Here is a 23,371-nt window from a genome sequence, read left to right as displayed (position 1 = left end):
GGCAGGAGTCGGTTGGATGAGCCGCCCCCAGACAGAGGATGCACCGGCGATGCGGATCTGTGAGAGAAAGAAGCCGCTCGCACCGGGTGCACTTTTTAAAGCTGGTCAAAGGCCGGGACATTAAATCGAAAGTAGCAGCGGCTCGATTAGCCACGCGGCCACGGGGACCCGGAAGCCTCCGGGTCGTCGAAAACGAAGCAGGAATCAAATAAAAAGGTAAAGAATTCGCGCACAGCGACTTAATCGTGAAAAAACAAGAAAAAATCGCGGTGCTAGAAGGCAGTTGGGGCAGAGCCTGAAAAACACGGCTTCTAGGCTCGCAGAAAATTTTGAACTGGAGACCACGAGGGGATGCACCCCCTAGTGGAGCAGGAAGGCACGCATGCGTGGAGCAGCAGAGCAAACTTAAATCTTCAATCAAGTTTGCTTGAAAATGCTTCCGCATCGGGGCTCCGTAGATGACGTCACCCACATGTGAGAATATCATGCCTGCTTGTCCTGGGATAAAAAATGTTTCTGGGGCTGCGCAAACGCTGCAGCAAGACAGAGGAGGGAGCCGGCAAGATGGTAAATATCCAGGGGCCCTCGAGCTACAGGTTGGACACCCCTTAAAGAGTGTAGGTAATGTGTTACTTGACCACAGGAAAACCAATCTCAAGCCTGCAAAATTCCCCGAGTTTGGAGATTCTGAATGGACAGGGGAAGTCTGTGCTCTTGATACATCTCGCACATAACATAAATCATGACCTGTCCATATCTGCAAATATAGCTTAGAGCCGGATGAATCCAAATCTCGATTCCCCCCATAAAGGCAACAATACTGTAGAGGTGAAAGGCATCTCTAGATATTTAAATACTATTGTGATATTTTAATATTCTCTTACCAGTGAGTGAAAGTGAGACAGCAGTATGATCACTGTTGCCAGGTAATTTTACCACCACCAGACAGCGATCTAGTAGCTCTTCTCCATATCATTTTCAGGACCAAGCAGACATTCAAGAACCCACTATTCCCCACAATTTTAGTTACTACATTGATCAAGACAGTCATGTAAGAAACAGATACAAGCAGGACTTGGCTAGTTAGAAAAGGTTTGGCACTACTTCAGAGTGGAACCATCTGGGGCTCTCAAATATATAATATATCGTTTCTGATGCACTACATTTTCCCTATTTGTCACGCTAAGTACTAGGTCGCTAGAGAATGGCATGACTCCCAAATTATATATTTCAGTTTTTCAAAATATTTAGCTACTTGCCTTACAGTTGCAAATTAGGTTTTTATTTTTTCTCCATGTCAAGTTCTAGCCAACAGATTTTAAGTTTTGCGAAAGAGTACAGGGACTGGCACTTACAGCTTGGTTCGGTGTTGAATTGTCCGTTTTAAGCTCTTTGTGGTTTGAGAACTGGATGAAGATAGGCTGACTCCGGAGGACTGGCGTGACAGTAGTGTAGTAACTCACCATCGTGTTTGCAGCTTCTTCTGTGTTCATTTCTATAAAAGCCTGCATGAGAAAGGAGGATTATAAGATGCTTAACTCTAGTTAATACAGCTTTCCGTACATTCTCTTAAACCTGTCAGCATGTTACCTGATTCTTTCCTTTCAGCATTAGGAGGTTGGTGACTTTGCCAAATGGTAATCCCAAAGAAATGACTTCTGCCTCAGTGACATCACTAGGAAGCTGGCGCACATGGATCACTCGAGATGCAACCCCTATACTTCTGCTGTCACCCTTGAACTTTTTACTGTCATTTCCATTTGCTACAAAAACATTTGTAGAGAAGCAGGTGATGAGACTACAGTAAAATAATCACTGTAAGCAGTAAGACATTTGGACCCATAGCACATTATATTTGCATAAATAAAATTAAGTCTTGCACTGAAAACTTTAGGCAAACTCAACATTTGAACTATTCAGGACCCAGACCATTAAAAGCCTTATTTCAGTATTGTATAACTGCCAGAAAGCTCCCTGAGAATGCACATGTGAAACCAAATGGAACTCTGAGAAGACAAGACTAAAGTCACTAGTAACTCTCTCCAGAAGCACTTAACATACTGAGCTAATTTTTATTACACAAGTTACAAAATTGTAGATTAAGCACAGAACAGTTTAAATGTGGACTCATAAAATGAAAATCAGCCACTCAACATGTTGGATCTATGACACTAGTCATGTTTTCCCAGAGAAAATCACAAATAATAACTCATTGCCTGACTTGCAGTGCTTACTCCAAAGCACACCTTAAAGTCCTCAGAACGTCCAAACATCTCAGGTTTCCTCATTGGCCAAAGAATGGAGACTGCTTCCTCAACTTCAATCCTCAGTGGTAGCTCTATCAGCACACCTTTTCTTCACCCCATCATATAGTCAAGCCACATACCAGAGACTCAAACTCAAGTGAAACAGCAGTTATACTGAAGACAAATCTCTTGTTCATCAATGACAAGGACTCACAGAATACAGGGACATATGTCTGGTCACAGTCTCCACTTATCTATAATCTCCCTTCCACTTTTTTTTTATTTTTTTTTAACATAACATACAAAATTAAGAAAGCACATATAGGCAACATGGAGGTTTACCCCAGTCAAACAATAAGCATGACCCCTACAGCTAACCAAAAGATGAAATTTCCTGCCAGAGGTAGGGTTATCATATGGCTCCAGATAAAGCACGGATTGAGACATCCAAGTTTTACTTCCATTGATTTCAATGGAAGTAAAAAAACCCGAAGTCTCAATCAGTCCTCCTTTTTCTGGAACCATATGTTAACCCTAGTCAGAGGGCATAACCATCTCATTACATAACAAAACGTCTTCAGACATTAAACACCTTTAGACACAACTGGCAAACATGTTCCATGTAACTAAGATCTATACCCACACTTCCAATGGCTTGACCTTTTGATACCAAGGCACAATAGAATGTACTAGCCTTAGATAATCTTGCATAAAAACTAAGGTCAAAATTAAGGGGCTTCATCACATCAATTAAGTGCCCCAAAATGGTTTTTTATACCCCAGTTTTGATACAATTTAACATCTAGGCCGTCAGGTAGGACAATCTATAGAGATGAATTTCAAGGAATGTACCCCCCTTCCAATTATATCATGAGCTGTCAGAAAAAAAGTCAGAACAAGTAGAAATGAAAGGATGGCCTTGCTCCTTTACAAGCACAGCCTCAACATTCATAGACCAGAAAGGTTTTACCTGCAGAAGCAGAGTTGCTCATGATAAAGGATCCGTTAGTAACACAAGAAGAGAAAAGCTCGTCAGATCCCCGCTGGAAGAGAAGAAGAATATTGACTTGATAGCATTTGGTGAAATGTAAGCAGACATTAAGAACAGAAGAACAAAATCAGAAGTGAAGCTGGTAAGAAACTTGGAGAATGTGTGGTCACTCCAGTTAGGAAGGAGAGCTGTGATATGAGGGGCTGTTAAATGAAGGAACCATAAAGCACCTCAGTATTTTTTTTTTTTTTAAATTTGTAGATGCACTAATATATACTAAGTAAAGACAGCTAAGAGCCCATATGGCTCTAAAGTCCTTGAAATTGTTTGTATCCACTCCTGAACTCATGCCTATTACAACATCTGTACAATATCCCTGGTAACTGCACAGCCTAGACTGTTCATATTTCACATACTTTATATCGTCTCATCCTAAGAATTTACCATGGGGCTAAGGAGAAACTGCATATTTATGTATAATTACCCATTAAGTTCAACATTTATCTGAATGCTTGTCACCTAAAGGCATTTCACATACTTTTGGGGTAGCTTGGCACGATCTGTGTTCCACAGATCAGGTAGGTGATAAGTTGTGATTTGAGTACACTAAAGTTATCATAACCCTCTCAAAGATGGGTGTTAAGCCAACTCAATTTGTGAAACTGGTAATTAGAAAAACTACAGAATAAATCTTAATCTGTAAAGCTGATTAACTACAGAGGAGACATGCAGCTCCCCCCCCCAAAAAAAAACAAAACAAAAACCCCTCTTGAACAGGCTAAGCTGTGTGAAGATGCAGAAAGTACCAACCCCTCCCCCACCCAACCCCCCTACATTTTAATGCCTGAATGCAACTCACCTTGAAATACTACTAAAAAAACGTGTAAGTTAAATCAAATTACTGGAAATGCAATAAACATTGGGCTTGCAGACTAAATCACGTTAAATTACCTTGCCTTTAAACCCTATAAACATAGAAAACAATTCCCATGTAGAACCAAGCCAATCAAAATAGGGATGAGATGTTTCCACTCGGGATCCAGGTTACAAAGCCAGCATTTATTCATAAATATGAAACATTTAGAACAGACCCAAGAAGGCCAGTGTTTTGCATAGGGTATGCCTTCAAGGGTCTAAATACAATATAATAAAATATAAATATAAAAGTTATAAAAATAAAACAATAATAAATGTATCAACTTGAGTGTTAGATGTACAGGCAGTCCCTGGGTTAAGAATGGGTTCCATTTTTTAAACCGTTAAGTTGAATTTGCATGTAACTTGGATCCTAGTATTCTTCCCTTCATCTCCTTGAGGCCCCTCTTGCATCCCTTTCCATTCAAACTACTATTCTCTCCATCACCGCATACATTACTCCCTCTCATCTCTCTGTTCCCCATGCATCTCTACATCACTCTCCCACCAGGCCCAACAATTCTCCTCTTTCTTCATCTCCTCATGTGCACCATCTTTCCCTCTCAGACACCCAATTCTCCATTTCTATTTCCTCCCCCACCTCAGCATCTCTTTCCCTCACTCCCTCCATTCTATGGCTCATGCTCCCCTCCATCCTTTGTCCAAAGTTTGTACTCCCTCCAGAGACTCAACAAGCTCCTCTCCCTCCCTCCTATGGGTGCTTACTTTCTTCTGGCCAACTCCGTCCCTCTGTCAGAGAAGGCTTCCGGTTCAGCCGTGGGGCACGCCTAGGAGCTGCTGCCTGCGGCTTTGTGCAGAGAGAAGACAGCAGCAGGAAGGAGGAGAGAGCCAGCCAGAGGGTAAACACTCGCAGGAAGGAGACACTTACTTTGGGCACAAAATGGAGGGGGGGGGAACGTTGGAACACCAAAGGTAGAACAAGGACCTCCTTCATAAATACGAGTGTAATGTAAAGTTGGATGTTTGTAAAATAGGGATTGCTTAATCCAATATTTACCAAATGAATTCAACCAGTTAAATTGGTGATCGTATAGAATGGACTTTCATGTATAAAGCAATGGATTGGTTTGGTATAGGATCTGAATTTATTCAAATGATTCAACCCTTATATTGTTCCCCTTCAGTCAGATTATCCTATATATTAAAAGGTTAGTGGCGCATGCGCTTTTAAAAAAGCGTGATTACTGCGGCCGTGGTGTGTGATCCGTGGCCGTGTTCCATTTTAGAACCTGGCCAATGATCACTCTGGCCACTCCCCTCCTCCCGCCCTCACCAACCTGAAGCAAGCTGGACCATACCTCCCGCCCTCGCTCACCGCTGCTGTCACTGCCGCTGATCCTCCTCTTTGGGGCAGCCTGCGATCATGGCCGGCTTTGGCGGGCCGCTTTCTGGCCTCGGTGGCACGTTCCCTCTGACGCACGGGATTGTGTCGGGGGGAGGGGGGGAGCAGCCTGCGGAGTTCGCTGGGGCCAGCCACCATGATCGCGGCCTGCTTTGAAGAGGAGCAGGCCAGAAGACGCCGGAATGGAGGGAGGGTAAGCAGGGGGATTAATTCAGGGGGCCAGAGGGAGAGGGAAAGGGGTCATGGAGAGATAGGGAGAGAGAAAGGGGGCTGCTTTGGGGGGGAGGTGTGCTGGGGACAGACAGTTTTACTCTGGGGGAAGACAAGGGGCCATGGAAAGACAGGGATAGGGAAAGGGGGCTGCTTTGGGGGGAGGGGTGTGCTGGGAGGAGACAGAAGGGGCCATGGAGAGATAGGGAGAGGGAAAAGGGGCTGCTTTGGGTGGGAGGTGTGTGCTGGGGCAGACAGCTTTGCTTGGGGGGGGGGAGGGGGAGACAGAAGGATACAGACAGCGGCCAAGGAGAGAGAGATAAAGAAACACAGACACTATTCTAGCACCCGTTAATGTTAACGGGCTTAAAGACTAGTATATTAATACATTATCAGAGCGTTTTTGTCTGGAGAGGGGAGTTAGACAAGGATGTCCCTTATCTCCTTTGCTTTTTAATATTGTTTTAGAACCCTTGTTGGCCATTCAGCAGGCAAAGGAGATACAGGGAATCACATATGCAGGTCGAGGTAAGGTTTCGGCCTATTCTGATATTTTGCTTCATTTAAGGAATCCAGAATCTACCATTCTGCATTTACTGGGTTTGATAGATTTGGTAAATTTTCAGGTTACAAAATAAATTGGAGCAAATTGGAGGTTCTTCCGTTAAATGTACATTGTGTAAAGGGCTTATTTGATCCGTTCCCATTCCTCTGGAAGGAAGAGGGTATAAAATATTTGGATGTTATGATTCTGAAAACATTGGAAGACACAATGACAGTAAATGAAAAGTCTTTATTGTTGAAAGTCAAAGAAATGTGTGAGCATTGGAATCCTTTACATCTTTCTTGGTGGGGGGAAGAGTCCAAATCATCAAAATGATGATTCTGCCTGTAGTTTGTTAGCAAATGAGTATGTTACCAGTTTATTTTCCAAGGTCCTTTTTTACAAAATTGAACGGGATTCTTACAAAATTTATTTGGCTGGGTAAAACTGCTAGAATAGCCTTAGTATCTTTGCAAAAAACAATTTTGGTGGGTGGGATAAATTTTCCAAATTTTTATGGGTACCATGAAGCCTTCATTCTGCATCAGGGTATGTATTGGATCCTTCCTGAACTCATGGAGCATCTTCTGGACTGGCTAATATTAGAATGTCAACTCATGTCCCCATTACGATTGTATATCTACTATTAGGGAGAAAGTTTCTAGTATTCTGTGATGATTTGATAATAATCTTTATTATATCACAGCTCTCTCTCAACTTACAAAATTATATGTTAAAAACAAATAACTCTCATTACAAATATACATTGATTCAGTGTCCAATAACGCTGGAAAAGTTCATACAGCTAAATATTAAGCCAAATCTTCTTCTTCATACTCCTGTTTTTAACATATAATTTTGTAAGTTGAGAGAGAGCTGTGATATAATAAAGCCCATTACGATTGTGCCATGTTTTGAGTATCAAATTGCCTAGGATTTATAAGGACAATAGCATTTTATTTTTCACCTGGTATACATTAAAATTTATTAATAATTTAACACCTACTCCGATCCATCAATCCATCTCTATTGTTAAACTCCAAGATACAAATTGGCGAGTCTAACATTCTCTGGAAACATTGGCTGCAGGCAGGTATATGTACTAGATGTTGTGATCTCCAAAGGGAAAATACTAAATTTATTACAATTGCAACAATCGTTTGGCATTTCAAAGTCTCAAGCTTATAAATGGTTGCAGTTTAAACAGGCCATTCAGAAAGAGTTCCCTGAATGGCGAAATTTAAAAACTCAGTATAGCTTGCTGGGCCTATGTTTCCAGACAGATTTGCTAGGGCATCAGGTCACCAAGTGGTATAAATTAATATCTGAACATTTGAACAAGAAGCCTAAAACTAACCTAAAAGACATTGGAGCATTGAGATAAAGCAGCAGATTTCTGCTACTCTATGGCCACGGATTTGGACTTGGAGGATGAGATGTACAGCGTCAGCATCTGAGACAAACTTGTTTTTCTGTTGCATAGAGTTTTTTGGACCCCAATTCGTTTGCAGAAGTTAGACAGTTCAAAATCTAATAGATGCTGGCACTGTCATCTTGAAATAGGGACATGGGATCATTTGTTGTTCGTTTGTCCTTTGATACTCAACTTCTGGAAATCAATATGGGGACAAATCAATATGATTCTGGAGTCTTCGATTCCGTTGCCTTATGAGGTGGTGATCTGTGGTACATTGTTGTCACCTAAACCTCCATTGGATAGATACAAAAGTAGACTATTTGCCATAATGACTGGGATAGCCATGTAAATGGTTACTAAAAACTGGAAAAACTAGGATAAACTTAATTTCTCCTTTTGATGGGGTTGATTGTTACAAATATGAGAAAATGAATTCAGAAATTACATGTAATAAGCTATTTAAATTAACGTGGGGTCCATTGACAAATTTGTTAACACCGATTAGGTGGATTATCCCCTTATTTCCTATTTGATTTACACATCAGGGAGAGTGGGTGGGAGGGAGGTGGGGTATTATATTTTCTTGTATTAATTGACCAAATGAAAGTGCTGTTTATGATTTTTACTGTATGTATCCACTTTGTTTTTGTTCTTGAATTAGGGTGGGTGGAATGTTTTGTAGTATTTCTTTGATCGATTGTAAGAGCTGTCTTGAAGTCAATTGTATGTTTATTTTAATGCACTGTTTTTGAATGAAAAATTAATAGTTAAAAAAGCACAGTTACTTACCGTAACAGGTGTTATCCAGGGACAGCAGGCATATATTCTCACATGTGGGTGACGTCATCTACGGAGCCCCGATGCGGAAGCATTTTCAAGCAAACTTGATTGAAGATTTAAGTTTGCTCTGCTGCTCCACGCATGCGTGCCTTCCTGCTCCACTAGGGGGTGCATCCCCTCGTGGTCTCCAGTTCACTTAACTAGCCAAGAAGCCAACCTCGGGGAGGTGGGTGGGTTGTGAGAATATATGCCTGCTGTCCCTGGATAACACCTGTTACGGTAAGTAACTGTGCTTTATCCCAGGACAAGCAGGCATGATATTCTCACATGTGGGTGACCTCCAAGCTTACTGAAGAGGGATGGAGGGAAGTTGGCAATTTAAGCAAATAGATTTCGCAACACCGATTGGCCGAACCGGCCATCGCTTCTGGACAGGGAGTCCAGACAGTAGTGGGAGGTGAAGGTATGAACCGAAGACCATGTGGCAGCCTTGCAGATTTCCTCAATAGGTGTTGACCTGAGGAAGGCTACGGAGGCTGCCATCGCTCGGACTTTGTGTCCCGTTACTCGACCATGCAGCGCGAAACCAGCCTGAGCGTAGCAAAAGGAGATGCAATCGGCCAACCAGTTGGACAAGGTGCGTTTGGAAACTGGGTGACCTAACCGGTTTGGGTCGAAGGACAAAAACAGTTGTGGGACTTTCCGGTGTGGCTGAGTGCGTTGGAGGTAAAAGGCCAACGCTCTTTTGCAGTCAAGAGTGTGGAGCGCCACTTCTCCGGGGTGAGAGTGGGGCTTGGGGAAAAACACAGGTAAGACAATGGACTGATTGAGATGGAAATCAGACACTACTTTAGGTAGGAACTTTGGATGGGTGCGGAGTACCACCTTGTCGTGATGGAATACCGTGAAGGGTGGGTCCGCTACCAGAGCTTGTAGCTCACTAACCCGCCGTGCGGACGTGAGTGCAAGTAGGAAAATTACCTTCCAAGTGAGGAATTTTGGATGGCATTTGTCTAGGGGCTCAAATGGAGGTTTCATTAGTTGAGCCAGAACCACGTTAAGGTCCCAAACCACCGGGGGAGGTTTGAGAGGGGGGTGGACGTTCAGCAGGCCCTTCATGAAGCGAGTGACTAAGGGATGGAGCGAGAGGGCTTTCCCTTCCAGGGGCTGATGAAAGGCCGCAATCGCACTGAGGTGTACTCGAATGGAGTTGGTCTTTAGGCCGGAATGAGATAGTTGAAGTAGATAGTCAAGGACCAGGGGGACGGGGACCGACACCGGGTCCTGGCTGTGGGAGGAGCACCAGGTTGAGAATCTGGTCCACTTTTGGGAGTAGCAGGTTCTCGTCAAGGTTTTTCTAGAGGCCTCCAATATCTCTTTGACTGATTGAGACACGGGGAGAGCAGTCAGGGGGAGAGAAACCAAACATTCAGATGAAGAGATTGAAGATTGGGATGTAACAGTGAACCCTGACCCTGTGACAGTAGAGAGGGAAACAGAGGCAGAGGCAGTGGATCTCTGACACTGAGTTGAAGTAGAAGGGAAAACCACGGCTGGCGTGGCCAGCGAGGGGCAATCAGGATCAGGGTGGCTTGTACTGTTTTCAGGTGGACAAGCGTCCGCAGTATCAGAGGGAACGGCGGGAACGCGTACAGGAACCTTCCCTCCCAATCGAGGAGGAAGGCGTCGGCCTCGAGCCGGTCCGGGGAGTATATCCGGGAGCAGAAGAGAGGCAGCTTGTGATTGTGAGGGGACGCGAACAGGTCTATTTGAGGCGTCCCCCACCGTTCGAACACTCCTCGTAGGGCCTGAGAGTGTAGTGACCACTCGTGTGGCTGGAGGAGGCGGCTGAGTCTGTCCGCCAGGCAGTTTTGTTCTCCTTGTATGTACACCGCCCGAAGGAAGGTGTTGTTGGAGATTGCCCATTTCCAGAGGCGCAGGGCTTCCCGGCAAAGGGGCCAAGATCCTGTGCCCCCTTGTTTGTTTACGTAGTACATCGCTACTTGATTGTCGGTTCGGATGAGAACCACTCGGTCGCGGAGCAGATGTTGGAAGGCTACTGCTGCGAGGTAGATGGCCCGAAGTTCTAGCACGTTGATGTGGCAACGGCGGTCTTGTGCTGACCACATTCCTTGGGTGCGCAGGCCGTCCAGATGGGCTCCCCAAGCGTACTCCGACGAGTCCGTGGTGAGTACCTTGCTGTGGGGTGGGGTGAGGAAGAGCAAACCTTTGGAAAGATTTGAAGAGTCGGCCCACCAGCGGAGCGATCGTTGCAATGAAGGAGTCACTGTCACGGAGCGGTCGATCGGGTCCCGGTATTGACGCCATTGAGACGCCAGGGTCCATTGAGGGATTCTCAGATGGAGGCGGGCGAAGGGTGTGACATGGACGGTGGAGGCCATGTGGCCCAGGAGGGTCATCATCTGTCGGGCTGATACTGAGGTCAGCCGAGAGATCCTTCGGCTCAGACTTACTAACGCCTCCAGGCGCGGAGGGGGGAGGAAGGAACGGAGGCGAACCGTGTCCAGCGTGGCCCCGATGAACTGTAGGGATTGTGAGGGGCGTAGTTGAGATTTTGGGAAGTTTATTTCGAACCCCAGACTTTGTAGATAGGTAATAGTCTGTTGGGTCGCTGAGATAGCCCCTTCTTTGGACGGGGCTTTGATTAGCCAGTCGTCCAGGTAGGGGAATACCTGGAGGCCCTGGGAGCGTAAGGTTGCTGCTACCACCACGAGGCACTTGGTGAAGACTCGAGGTGATGATGCTAATCCGAAGGGGAGGACTCGGTATTGTAGGTGCCAGTCCCCTACTTGGAAACGCAAAAACTTGCGGTGAGCGGGGTGCACTGGGACATGTGTGTACGCCTCCTTGAGATCGAGGGAGCAGAGCCAGTCGCCCTCGTCGATCAGGGGGTAGAGTGTTGGTAGTGAGAGCATCCGAAACTTTTCCCGTACCAGGAATTTGTTGAGGCGTCTCAAGTCTAGTATTGGGCGTAGGTCTCCCGTTTTTTTCGGTACCAGAAAGTAACGGGAGTAGAAGCCCTTCCCCCGTTGGTCGGGGGGGACCTTCTCCACTGCTCTCAGGCGAAGCAGGTCTCGAGCTTCGGAGAGGAGTAGAGGTAGCTGAGTCCTGTTGGGAGGGCAATTCCTTGGGGGGTTGTCCGGGGGAATGGCCCGAAAGTTGAGAGAGTACCCTGATGAGATCACGCCAAGGACCCATGCATCCGTCGTGAGTTGTTCCCAGCGAGGGTAAAAGGCTTTGAGTCGACCTCCGATGGGAAGGCGGCCTGGGACTATGGCGGAGGGGGCCCGCCCCCTTCCGCGTGTCCCGTCAAAAGGACGGGGATGGTTTGGTGGTCGCGGGCGGTTGGGACTTGGGCATGGCCCTGTGATGGGCTTGCGGACGTCTGGGTGGGGGCCGCGAGAAAGCAGGGGTGGACTTTTGTGGGTAGCGGCGCGGAGGGGCCCTGTATGGCCTGGGCGCTGGCGGTTTGGGCTTTTGCCGGACAAGGGAGGCAAATGAGCGTTCATGCTCGGAGAGGCGTTTTGTCGCCGCCTCGATAGTGTCATCGAACAATTCCTTTCCCACGCAGGGGAGGTTAGCTAACCGGTCCTGTAAGTTGGGGTCCATGTCGACCAGGCGCATCCAAGCTAGTCGGCGCATGGCGATAGCGAAGGCTGCTTCTCTGGAGGAGAGTTCGAAGCCATCGTAGGCCGCGTGGAATAGATGAAGGCGCAGGTTGGAGAGGGACTCTAAAAGCAGGCCGAACGTTTCCTGCCGGGAGGCCGGTAGGTCAGTCTCAAAGGCTCTCAATAGTCCAATGAGGTGTTTGAGGTATGATGTGAAGGTGAAAGTGTAGCTTTGCACCCTAGAGGCCATCATTGCGTTTTGGTATAGTCTCCTGCCGAACTTGTCCAGGGTTCGGCCTTCCCGGCCTGGGGGTACCGCTGCTGAGACCCGGGACGGGTGAGCCTTTTTCAAGGAGGATTCCACTAGCAGCGATTGGTGGGAGAGCTGTGGTTGCTCGAATCCCGGATAAGGTACTGTGCGGTACTTGGCCTCCATTTTGGAGGGAACGGCCGTGACCATGTAGGGGGTCTCCAGGTTCCTGAAGAAGGCCTGTTGGAGTACCGGGTTAGGTGGTAAGCGAAGGGACTCTCTGGGCAGTGATGGCATATCCAGCTCCGCCAGGTACTCCTTAGAGTATCTGGAGTCGGACTGGAGATCTAAGTCCAATGCGTGGCCCATGTCTTGGACAAAGCGAGTGAAGGATGGGCGAGATGTCCCCGGAGCCCCGTGCGGTGTCAGGGAACGAGACCTTCGTCGGGTGGAGAAGGATAAGGAGGCTTCCCTCGAGTATCGAGGTTCATGCTCTGATCCATGCTCCGAGGTTGGGGAAGCACTGTGAGAGTGTTCCGGGGTTGTCGATCTTCGGCGTCTCGAGGGGCCCCTCGGAGACGATGCCGGGGTTAGGGGTACCGATCGATGTCGGGTTGGTGACCTCGATCCGGACTCCCTCGGAGAATGCGTCCGAGGGGGAGTTCGGAGGATACACGGGTTGGAGAGTGATAACTCAGCCACCCTTAGTGGTCCTGTACGAGGTGTGGGAGAACGGCCTCGTAGGGTTGGTGAACCTCGGGCCTTCTTGGAGGTACGGCGGTTCGAGGTTTCTGTCGTTCTAGCCCGACGTTTTGCCCCTCGGCGGTCCGCAGAGGGGGAACGTCTCGGGCATCTCGGCGAGGAGTCCGAGGAGGATGGGATGCGGCGGGGATTGCGCACCTTTCCTCGAGGTTGTTCGGTGTGAGGCTCAGGTTGGTCTGGCACATTCGAGGTCGAGGCCGATTGAAACTGGGCCATTGCAGCGGACAGCTCCGACGTGATCATCGCTCGGAGTAGGTCCTGGAAGACGGGCACGGACAGCATCGAAGGCATGTCCCCTGCCTCTGTGCGCTCCACCGGGGGCGACCTCGTATCAGAGTATTCCCGTGTGGTGGAGGCACGGCCCGAAGGCTTGGAGGGCTTAGATGGGGCCGTAAGCATGGGGCTTCCGCCATGCGTCGCCGTTGTCCCCGAGGCTGGCTTCTTCGCTGTTACAGAACCTGAAGAGGGAAGAGGGGACTTACCCGGAGCCGAGGCTTTCTGTTGTCCCGAGGACTTCGGGGTCGAGTCTCGAGGCGATGCCGAGGTTTCCGGGGCCGAGGCCGAGGCCAGGGCCGACCTCGAGGCCGAAGTGGAGGGTTGGTCCGGGGTGAAGAGATCCGCCATGCGGGCTTTTCTTCGGCGGAGGGCCCGGTTTTGGAAAATAGCGCACTGGGGGCAGGAGTCGGTTGGATGAGTCGCCCCCAGACAAAGGATGCACCGGCGATGCGGGTCTGTGAGAGAAAGAAGCCGCTCGCACCGGGTGCACTTTTTAAAGCCGGTCAAAGGCCGGGACATTAAATCGAAAGTAGCCGCGGCTCGATTAGCCACGCGGCCACGGGGACCCGGAAGCCTCCGGGTCGTTGAAAACGAAGCAGGAATCAAGTAAAAAGGTAAGGAATTCGCGCACAGCGACTTAATCGTGAAAAAACAAGAAAAAAATTGCGGTGCTAGAAGGCAGTTGGGGCAGAGCCTGAAAAACACGTCTTCTAGGCTCGCGGAAAATTTTGAACTGGAGACCACGAGGGGATGCACCCCCTAGTGGAGCAGGAAGGCACGCATGCGTGGAGCAGCAGAGCAAACTTAAATCTTCAATCAAGTTTGCTTGAAAATGCTTCCGCATCGGGGCTCCGTAGATGACGTCACCCACATGTGAGAATATCATGCCTGGTTGTCCTGGGATAAATAATTGGTGGATAAAATTAAATACAGCTAGATTCAAAAAAATGGTGTAACTTCTTCCAAACAAATTGATTAGTCATTACCATAAATAAGTTGGATAAAGTTAAGAAAATCATGGGAAGAATTACACAATATCCAATAAAATATGTAGTTGAGATAATTCATACATATATAAAAACTTCAGTTCTGCTACCTAATATTGCAACATTTAGGATGGGCTGGAAACAAACATATCAGCTAAAAGCTCTTGTTCAACTGGCAACCGAGAAACTAAACAGTGCAGCTTCAGCTGAAATTAAAACAATTTTTGTATATTTTGTATGAAAAGCAGATATCAAAATGGCTATTATGAAATGTGCCAAGAAGCACAAAAGCTTAAATATAACATTGGAACAAATATTAAGTCACACTAAAAATGTCAATATATAGATAAAATAACGCCTTTAAGAAATGTGCTGAACCCATCATGAGAGCTTGTGTCAGTCCTCGCAGTCCATTTAGAATTAAGTCCAGAATTGCATTTCCTCTTGTATTTTTCTTGACAAGTTCTAGCAGGATACATATTTTAAGTCTGATATTCTAATCACAAAATAGAAAAAAAAATTCTACCTTTTCCTTTTTTTTTAAATTATTTATTTATCAAATTTTTACATGTTATAAATCAAGTATCAACTTGTACAGAAAGTTGAAGAAAAGCAGGAAAATAATACTCAAAAGTAAAATACATGGTAATCAAGTAAAATAAAATAAAATTTTTAGCTTAAATTCAGCTCAAGTCCTCAAATTTAGATCCAAGAAGGATAAGGCGGACTTAGTAACAAATACTAACAACTATCAATTCAAATATTAGGAAAACAAGATCCCTTGGCTGAGGAAGGATATCATTATTCAAATGCACTTCACTTTGATTTTGATTTTCCTTCATCCAGCCGAGTTCCTACCAAAAAGGCTGTCAACTGGAATGGTTCAAAGAATACATATTTCTTCATATGGTATTGTATTACACATCTACAAGGGTGTCGAAGAAAAAAAGTCCCACCAAGAGATATAACTCCTGGTTTCAACAAAAGAAACTCTCGTCTTCTTCTCTGGGTTTCCCGTGCCAAGTCTGGAAACATTAATATTTTTTGTCCAAGAAATTCTTTCATTTTGTTTCTAAAGAACAATCTAAGCAACCAGTTTTTATCTGGGGCAAGAGCCACAGTAAGAAGCAATGTTGCCGGAGATGCAAGCTCTCTATCCGAAAGTTCCAAAATTGCTGAAACATTAATTGGTTGATTATTCTCCTGTTTAGATGGTGATTTAATAGGTTTCGTTGGTAGGTAATATACTTGAGTAAGTGGTGGCAATGTATCCTCTGGAATACCCAAAATCTCCAACATATAACGTTTCAACATATCCCTAGGCGTCACCGAGGGTATCTTAGGAAAGTTAATCAGTCGGAGATTATTATTACGCGAGAAATTCTCCAAAGTTTCCAATTTTCTACGCATATTTGTATTATCTTTTATTATTGCTTCATTAAGCTGTTTTGATGCTTTTAATTCCTGTTGTATATTCTCAATAGAATTCTTAGATTCACCAATTTCAACTTTTATATTTTTTATCTCAGTTTCTTGAAGAATAATTTTATTTTCCAGCTGCAAAAGCTGGGGCTTGACAGACTTGGCTAGGTCAGCCACCAAATCCCAAATTGAATCCAGTGTTACTTCTCTGGGTTTTTCAATAACATATGAAGAATTAAAAGTTTGAATAGTCTCACCAGTTTTCAGCTGTTCCTGGTAATCCTTCTGCTGGCCTGAAGTAGTCCCTGATGTTTCCAATTCCTCAATATTCTTTGGACTCACCTGAAAACTCAGGGAGTCCATCTCCACGCTCCCCTCACTGTTCTCCCTGGCCTCCGAGGGTAGATGCCTGCCTTCTACCGGCAGCTCCTCCTCTCGTGGGGAGCTGGTAACCTGAGGAGGTGGGGGTGGTGCCCTAGCGTCGGGGCTCAGCGTAGTCTCCAGCCCCAAGGAGATCGCCTCATTCCCGCCCCTCTGAGGCGTCTCCAGCGGGGGCACCGACGCTGCCGGGACATCCTGCATCCGACGCAGGAGTTCTTCTATGTTGCCGAACGAGGGGACCGCCGAACGCCGCAAGGCTCCAGCGGCGCTGCGGCCTCTCCTCTTCGGCATTCTGAGTAAGTAACTCTTTCCAAAGAAAGTTTTCAGAAAATCTCCGGCGTGCTGCTCAGCGTCCGGGACCGTCGGCCATCTTGGATCCCCAGCCAATTCAATTCTACCTTTTCTTGTATAGTCATTTTATTCTTCACATCACATTGGTTTCTGTTTCCGTCTACTCTTAGCTCACTTGCCAGGGTCTCCTGACCATTTAACGTCTTCTTTCTCCATGCTCATCATTCATCTTCCATCTCTGTGTATGTTTTTTCCCATGTTCAGCAAGCATCTCCCTTTTGTGTCCTATACTTCTTTCTAGTATTTCCCTGTGCCCATCTCCGGTCTTCATCGTCTCACCATTCAATGATCCCTCCTTCTGTGTACAGCATCACTCTTCTATATATCTATGCCCCGCCTGTCCAGGATCTTCCTTCTGCGTTCTTATTCTCCCCCATGTCTAGCATTACCCTCGTGTCCATATATCACCCTCATGCAGAATTTCACTTTGTCCCTGTTCCTATGCTCCCATCAATGCCCATCTTTCCTTTTTGCATATCTCCCTGCGTCCAGCTTCTCTCTCTTACTCCCTTACACCAATGTGTCTCACACTCTTTCCTCCCTCTGTTATATTCAATATTTCACTCACCCTTCATCCTCTTGGTTCAAGCTTTTCTATTTCCTGCTCTTCCTCCCTGCAGGTCCTGCACCTCTCCACCTTCCCTCTATCTCCTCTATGCCCAGGTGTGGATCTGGCACCTCTCCCAAGATTTGTGGAGTATCCTGCTCAAAAAGTTTCACTTTCATTTTTACTGCTTGCCCCTCCCATCTCACACTTTGCTCCTTGTGCAGATATATAAACTTAGCATTTAAGAGGTAAGAGGATTGATTATGTACATCAATTTGCAAATGAACAATGGGATTAAGGTATTTTTCAATTCTATATTTTAACATTTTTGCTAACATCTGATGAAAAGCAAAACCAAGCATCTGTGATATCTTTTATCTAGACAGACAATTGCCCATGACATTATGAAGTAATGAATTCATTTACCAGAAAATTTAAACATTGCATAAATATAGTCTTATTTCATTATGAATCAGATAGATTTTTCCTCAAAGCATTTTATTTAAAAATAAAATCCAATTTACGGTAAATAAAATCCAATTTTTTAAAAATTTGGAAATCAAACCATCTAAGACTCAGTTGACATTTTATTGATGCATCACTGATGTTTTATTTTTACTTTTATATTGATCTTATATTTTATTGTATTTAAACCTCTGAAGACAGTATTCCATATGCCAAGCACTGGCTGTGCTGTGTTCTTTCTGAATGTTACATTTTTATGAATGCTTATTTTGCAACCCGGATCCTGAATGGCTGAGATACGAGATGTAATCCTTCAAATATTTGTAAAGCACAATGTATTAAAAAATAGCCCTTAGTACAACTAGTCTCAATCCAATACCATGGGTATGTTCAATTTCTAAACCAGAATGGATGGAGAGGGGAGATGCTACAAAATTTAACAGAATGGGCCACAGCAAATCTATGGCCCGAAGCTCAACCTTAACCCAAAACCAAAGGAGACAGATCCTTACTTGCTAATTTTATCTCATTTAGTCCCCTCTAAAACAGTCCAGATGAGGATATACCGTACATACACACTTCTAGCATCCAGTGCAACTCACGGACAATAATCTAACTACTCAATCCCAAAGTGGGTCCTTAACTGGTCTATAGAGACTAAAGGGAAAAATTAGCAGGTAAGCTTTTTCTTTAGCCTCCTCTCTAGACCAGTCCAGATGAGACAAATACCAAAGTAGTCATCTGTGTGGGCCATCACTAATCCTGCAGAGAACATGCTCCAAAATGCACTTGATGTTTCATGAAGGAAAGCAGACAACCAAATTGCTAACTTGAAAAGGTCCATGGAAGGAATAAGACTACACTGCCCAAGTCACATGTCCTCTAGTCAAATGCACCTTGAGAACAGAACAAGAGAACCTTTTGCAGATATAGGTTGAAGCTATGACTGATCCAATAAGCAATGGCACCTTCAATGCCACTTTTTTCTTTGAAACTAATCTGTCCACTTGATATACACTGAATTCCCCTGACATCCAAATAATGAAAATTTTGTTCTTTACTGATTCTCCAACACTAGGACAGTACTGCATTGGTTAGCAAAGAAACTACCTTTGGGAGGAAGGAGGTAACTTGCCAAAGCACCACTCACTCTCCTTTGAAGACACTAGGACTCCCCTACATTACCTGCTCCACAAAATCCTCACTGAACAGACTATCAAAATATCTTCAGTCATGTCCTTCAGCATTACTTTCCTTGGGGGGCTTAAGGGTAGAGACACAAGCCAACAAAACCAGGTCCAAAGTAGGAGCACCAATGTGGTCTAATACCTCTCAATAAATGTACCAGATGGGAAATCAATAGCTGTTATCACTACTGCTACCTATCTTCATGTTTTGGATAACTTTATACAGTATGGGTGTGTGTGTGTGTGTGTGTGTGTGTGTGTGGGGAGGGGGGTTGGCTTAAGCTTTCAACAGCAAGGATTACCTGAAATGATGTGCGTTAAAATGAGGTTATTTTGGCTGAATGTCTTAAATCAGCCTATAGGGTACAAGTTTGAATTCCAGAAGTTGATTACAAAAGCACAAATTCTGGAAAAGGGAAACTTATTCTTGAAGAAATGCAAGGTTCCAAGGATACTTACTGCCAGAGTCCAGTCAAGGCAGGAAAAACTATCCTTGTTTATCAAAATGTGCAGCTACAACAAGGCATAAGGTAACACTGGGGGCCTGATGTGAAGCAGAAAGGGAAGATCTCTGAAAGCAGCTTTGCAAATTTCCTCAATGGAAGTTGACCTCAAGTGGGCTACTGGACATTGTTATGGCTCTGACACTGAGCCTTAGCATAACCCTCTAGGGTCAGCCTGGGCATAAGCAAAGAAATTGCAATCTGCCAGCTAACTGGAATGCATGCATTTACTGATGGCAACTTACATCCTGTTGGGGGTCAAAAGAAACAAAAAGGTTGAGGGGGGACTGTCTGTAGGATCTAGTCCTCAACATAAAAGGCCAATACTTGCCTTTAGTTCAAGATATGTAGAGAATGACATGGGAACAATGTGTCCTTGCCCCCGCAGATAACCACGGGAAACCATCCCATGTTATTCTTTACTGTATGTCAACCTCAGTCTTTCTACACCAGCATTCTTCAATGCAAGGCATGAGGGTCGGTGACTGTTCCCATTCATACTCTGATTCTTCCCTCTCTCCTTAAAGGATGACATGGGGACGGTTTCCCATGGTTAATCATGGGTATGGGGACAAACTGTCCACATCATTCTCTAGTGCAGTATGATGTCACCAGGTTGGGCATGAGGTCTGGCAAAATATGTTGGAAGGACAATTAACTGGCTCAGATGCAACTTCAACATTTCCTTAGGAAGGAACTTAGGGTGCAGAGAACCCCCTCCATTGTGATGGAATTTAGAATTAGGTGGATCCACTACTAAGGCTTGAAGCTCATTGACCCTGTAAACTGATGCAACTGTCAAACAAGATCTTCCAGGCCAAGTACTTCAGAGAACAGGAATCTAGAGAACGAAACTGAGGTCCCATGACAGAATTGGAGGTTTGAAAGGCTTTGTCAAAAGCAAATCTCTCATTAAGCAAACTAGAGGCTATCCACAGATTGTCTTATCCTTTATACAATAAGCACTAACTGCACTGAGGTGAACCCTTAAGAGTTGGTTTCCAAACCAGACTCGGGTGTAGAAGGTAATCAAAGTTCTATGTAAGGCAAGAAAGTGGATCCAAGATCTTGCCCTCACACCAGATGGCAAATTCTAAGCTCTCAACATCCAAGCTGTTAGGCCTGGAGAATGGAGGTTGGGATGTAGAAGAGATCCACCAGATCTGTCCAGGCAAATACAGGGCACTGAGATTCATGGTTTCACCAATCTTGCTTTAGTTTCAGCAAAGTCTTTCCTGTTGGAGGTATGGGGGCATACACATTCTGAAGACCAGTCCTCCAATGCAAGGCGGCGGCATCTGTTGCTAGTCTGTTGTGTGATCTAAGCCTGAGCGTTTTTGTGATTTAAGGAGTGGCAAAGAGATCTACTGAGAGGGTGCCTCACTCAGGAAATCTCTTGGCAATGTTTTGAGTGACCACTTCTGCAGTTGCATTACCCACTCAATCTTTCAGCCAGGCTGTTGATTTTCCTGCCAGATTACGTGGCTCTGAGAACCATCCCATTCTGGTCAGCCCAGTTCCATATCCTGATGGCTTCCTAACAAAGAACCTGCTCCCTCACCCCTTACATCACAATCTGACTGAATTAATACAATTTGGTTGGCAAGCTAATCTCTGAAAGCCTTTAGAGCAGTGTTTTTCAACCTTTTTACACCTATGGACCAGCAGAAATAAAAAAAATTATTCTGTGGACCGGCATCGGTCCATGGACCAGCGGCTGAAGAACACTGGGCTAAGTCGTGGGCCAGACCCTGCCCATCTCTACCCAATGTCCACCCCAGACCATTCCCCCATAATAGTACTAATTGCACCTTGCACGTCCCTTGCCTCATCTTGAAGCCTTCCCTACGACGTTGCAACGTCAGAGAGAAGGCTTCCGGTTCAGGCACAGGATGCCCGTAGGATTAGGTGACACTGACGAAATGGGTTAGGAACTGGCTTGGTGGTAGGCTTCAAAGGGTAGTGGTGAACGGCACCCTCTCAGAAATGACGGAGGTGATCAGTGGAGTGCCACAGGGCTCGGTCTTGGGCCCGACCCTATTCAACATCTTTATAAGAGACTTGGCAGAAGGGCTTCGAGGTAAAACAGCATTATTCGCTGATGACGCCAAACTAAGTAATGTAGTGGGCAAATGCACAACGGACGAAGATTCAATGCCCGACAACATGATGCACGACCTACTCCTACTGGAGCGCTGGTCTAGGAGCTGGCAACTTAGCTTTAATGCCAAAAAATGCAAAGTCATGCACCTAGGCAACCATAATCCATACAAGACTTATACCCTTAATGGTGAGATCCTAACAAGAACGATAGCAGATCGAGACTTGGGGGTGATCGTCAGTGAGGACATGAAGGCTGCCAGTCAGGTGGAGCAGGCCTCATCCAAGGCAAGACAGATCCTAGGTTGCATACGCAGGGGTTTTGTCAGCCGTAAGTCATTATGCCATTGTATAGATCCATGGTGAGGCCCCACCTGGAATACTGTGTGCAATTCTGGAGGCCACATTATCGCAAAGATGTGCTGAGATTGGAGTCGGTTCAGAGAATGGCCACCCAGATGGTCTCGGGACTCAAAGATCTCCCGTATGAAGAACGGTTAGACAAACTGCAGCTATACTCGCTCGAGGAGCGCAGAGAGAGGGGGATATGATCGAGATGTTCAAGTATCTCACGAAACATCGAAGCGGAAGAAGATATCTTCTTTTTCAAGGGACCCACGGCAACAAGAGGGCATCCGTGGAAAATCAGAGGCGGGAAACTACGAGGTGACACCAGGAAATTCTTTTTCACTAAAATGGTGGTTGATCGTTGGAATAATCTTCCACTGCAGGTGATTGAGGCCAGCAGCGTGCCTGATTTTAAGGCCAAATGGGATCGACACGTGGGTTCTATTCGCTAAGTAAAGGTAGGGGAGGGTCATTAGGGTGGGCAGACTAGATGGACCGTGGCCCTTATCTGCCGTCTATTTCTATGTTTCACTGCCCGTGGCTTTGTGCACTGAATCAGTTAGGAATAGGGAGCTGGCTTGACGATAACGCCGCACCGTGGACCGGAGTTGAAGAACACTGTTTTGGGCCTGATGAATGTGCTGGCCCTGTGGACCGGCAGGAAATTTCTGTGGATCGGCACTGGTCCATGGACCGGTGGTTGAAGAACACTGCTTTAGAGCGTTCCAGGTCACCTGGAGCTCTAGGAGACTGATCTGGAGATCCTTCTCCTGAGCTGACCAAACACTGAGTGTTAAGTCCTGAGCTCCCCAGCCTTGGTTGGCTGTATCCCCCAGCACCTTATGATGTCAAGAATTTAGAGAGTCCCACAGTCAAATTAGGACTAATTGTTCACTAGAGAAAGGAGCTCACCAACTTTGGGGTCACTTGGATGATACCTGCTAGGTTCCTAAAGGCCCTGGGAAGCTAAGGTCCACTGGGCTGTTCTCATATATAAATGTGCCAAAAGTGTACAATGGAGGCCAAGTGGCCTAGCAACCTTAATACCAGCTGCGCTTTGACTGACAGGTTCGAAACCAAGAGGCCAGGGCAACAAGTGTGTCCACTTGAATCAGAGGTAGAAAAGATTGAGCTTGAACTGTGTCTTATCAGGGCTCCTATAAATTCCAATCTTTGAACTGGGGACAGATGGGACTTGGGGTAATTTAAACAAACCCTAGAAGCTCTAACACTCAAATAGTTCTATGCATCGACTCCAGAGCATCTTCCCTCGATGTACTCTTCACCAGTCAATCATCCAGGTAGGGAAATACATGGACTTCCAATCTGTGTACTGATGCTGTGACTACCACTAGACATTTCGTAAAGACCCTGGGAGCCAACACAAGGCCAAGGGGAAAAACGTGATACTGGAAGTGATGTGTTTCCCACCCAAAAGCCGAGATACTTCCTGTGACTTGGAAGCATTGGGATGTGTATAGGCATCCTTCAAGTCCCGAGGGCATAAGCAATCATTTTCCTAAATCATTAGGAAGAGAGCCTATAGAAACCATCCTGAACTTTAACCAGATATTTGTTCAGGGTCCTTAGGTCTAGGATAGGGCACATCACCCTGTCTTTTTTGGAAAAAGGAAGTACTGTACTTGGAATAGAATCCCAGCCCTTCAACTGCATTGGTTTCAGAAGGGTGGAGAGTTC

General features: G+C 45.7%; 1 protein-coding gene across 2 annotated transcripts in view; it reads right to left on the bottom strand.

The window, feature by feature from the left end:
• PTBP1 (polypyrimidine tract binding protein 1) overlaps positions 1-23,371 on the bottom strand; it is a 107,438-nt gene that overhangs the window by 56,502 nt on the left and 27,565 nt on the right. Inside the window, exons 3-5 of one of the 2 annotated variants that reach the window (XM_033956053.1) lie at positions 3,217-3,289; positions 1,591-1,763; positions 1,356-1,505 (exon numbers count right to left, since the gene is read on the bottom strand). In XM_033956053.1, the coding sequence (XP_033811944.1) occupies positions 1,356-1,505; positions 1,591-1,763; positions 3,217-3,289 (396 nt within the window). The remainder of the gene's footprint in view (positions 1-1,355; positions 1,506-1,590; positions 1,764-3,216; positions 3,290-23,371) is intronic. The other variant, XM_033956054.1, reaches the window with a different exon arrangement.

Source organism: Geotrypetes seraphini, chromosome 8, assembly GCF_902459505.1.
Source record: "Geotrypetes seraphini chromosome 8, aGeoSer1.1, whole genome shotgun sequence".
NCBI lineage: Eukaryota > Metazoa > Chordata > Amphibia > Gymnophiona > Dermophiidae > Geotrypetes > Geotrypetes seraphini.
Note: the sequence above shows the minus strand (reverse complement) of the source record. Positions and strands in the feature narration are given on the sequence as shown.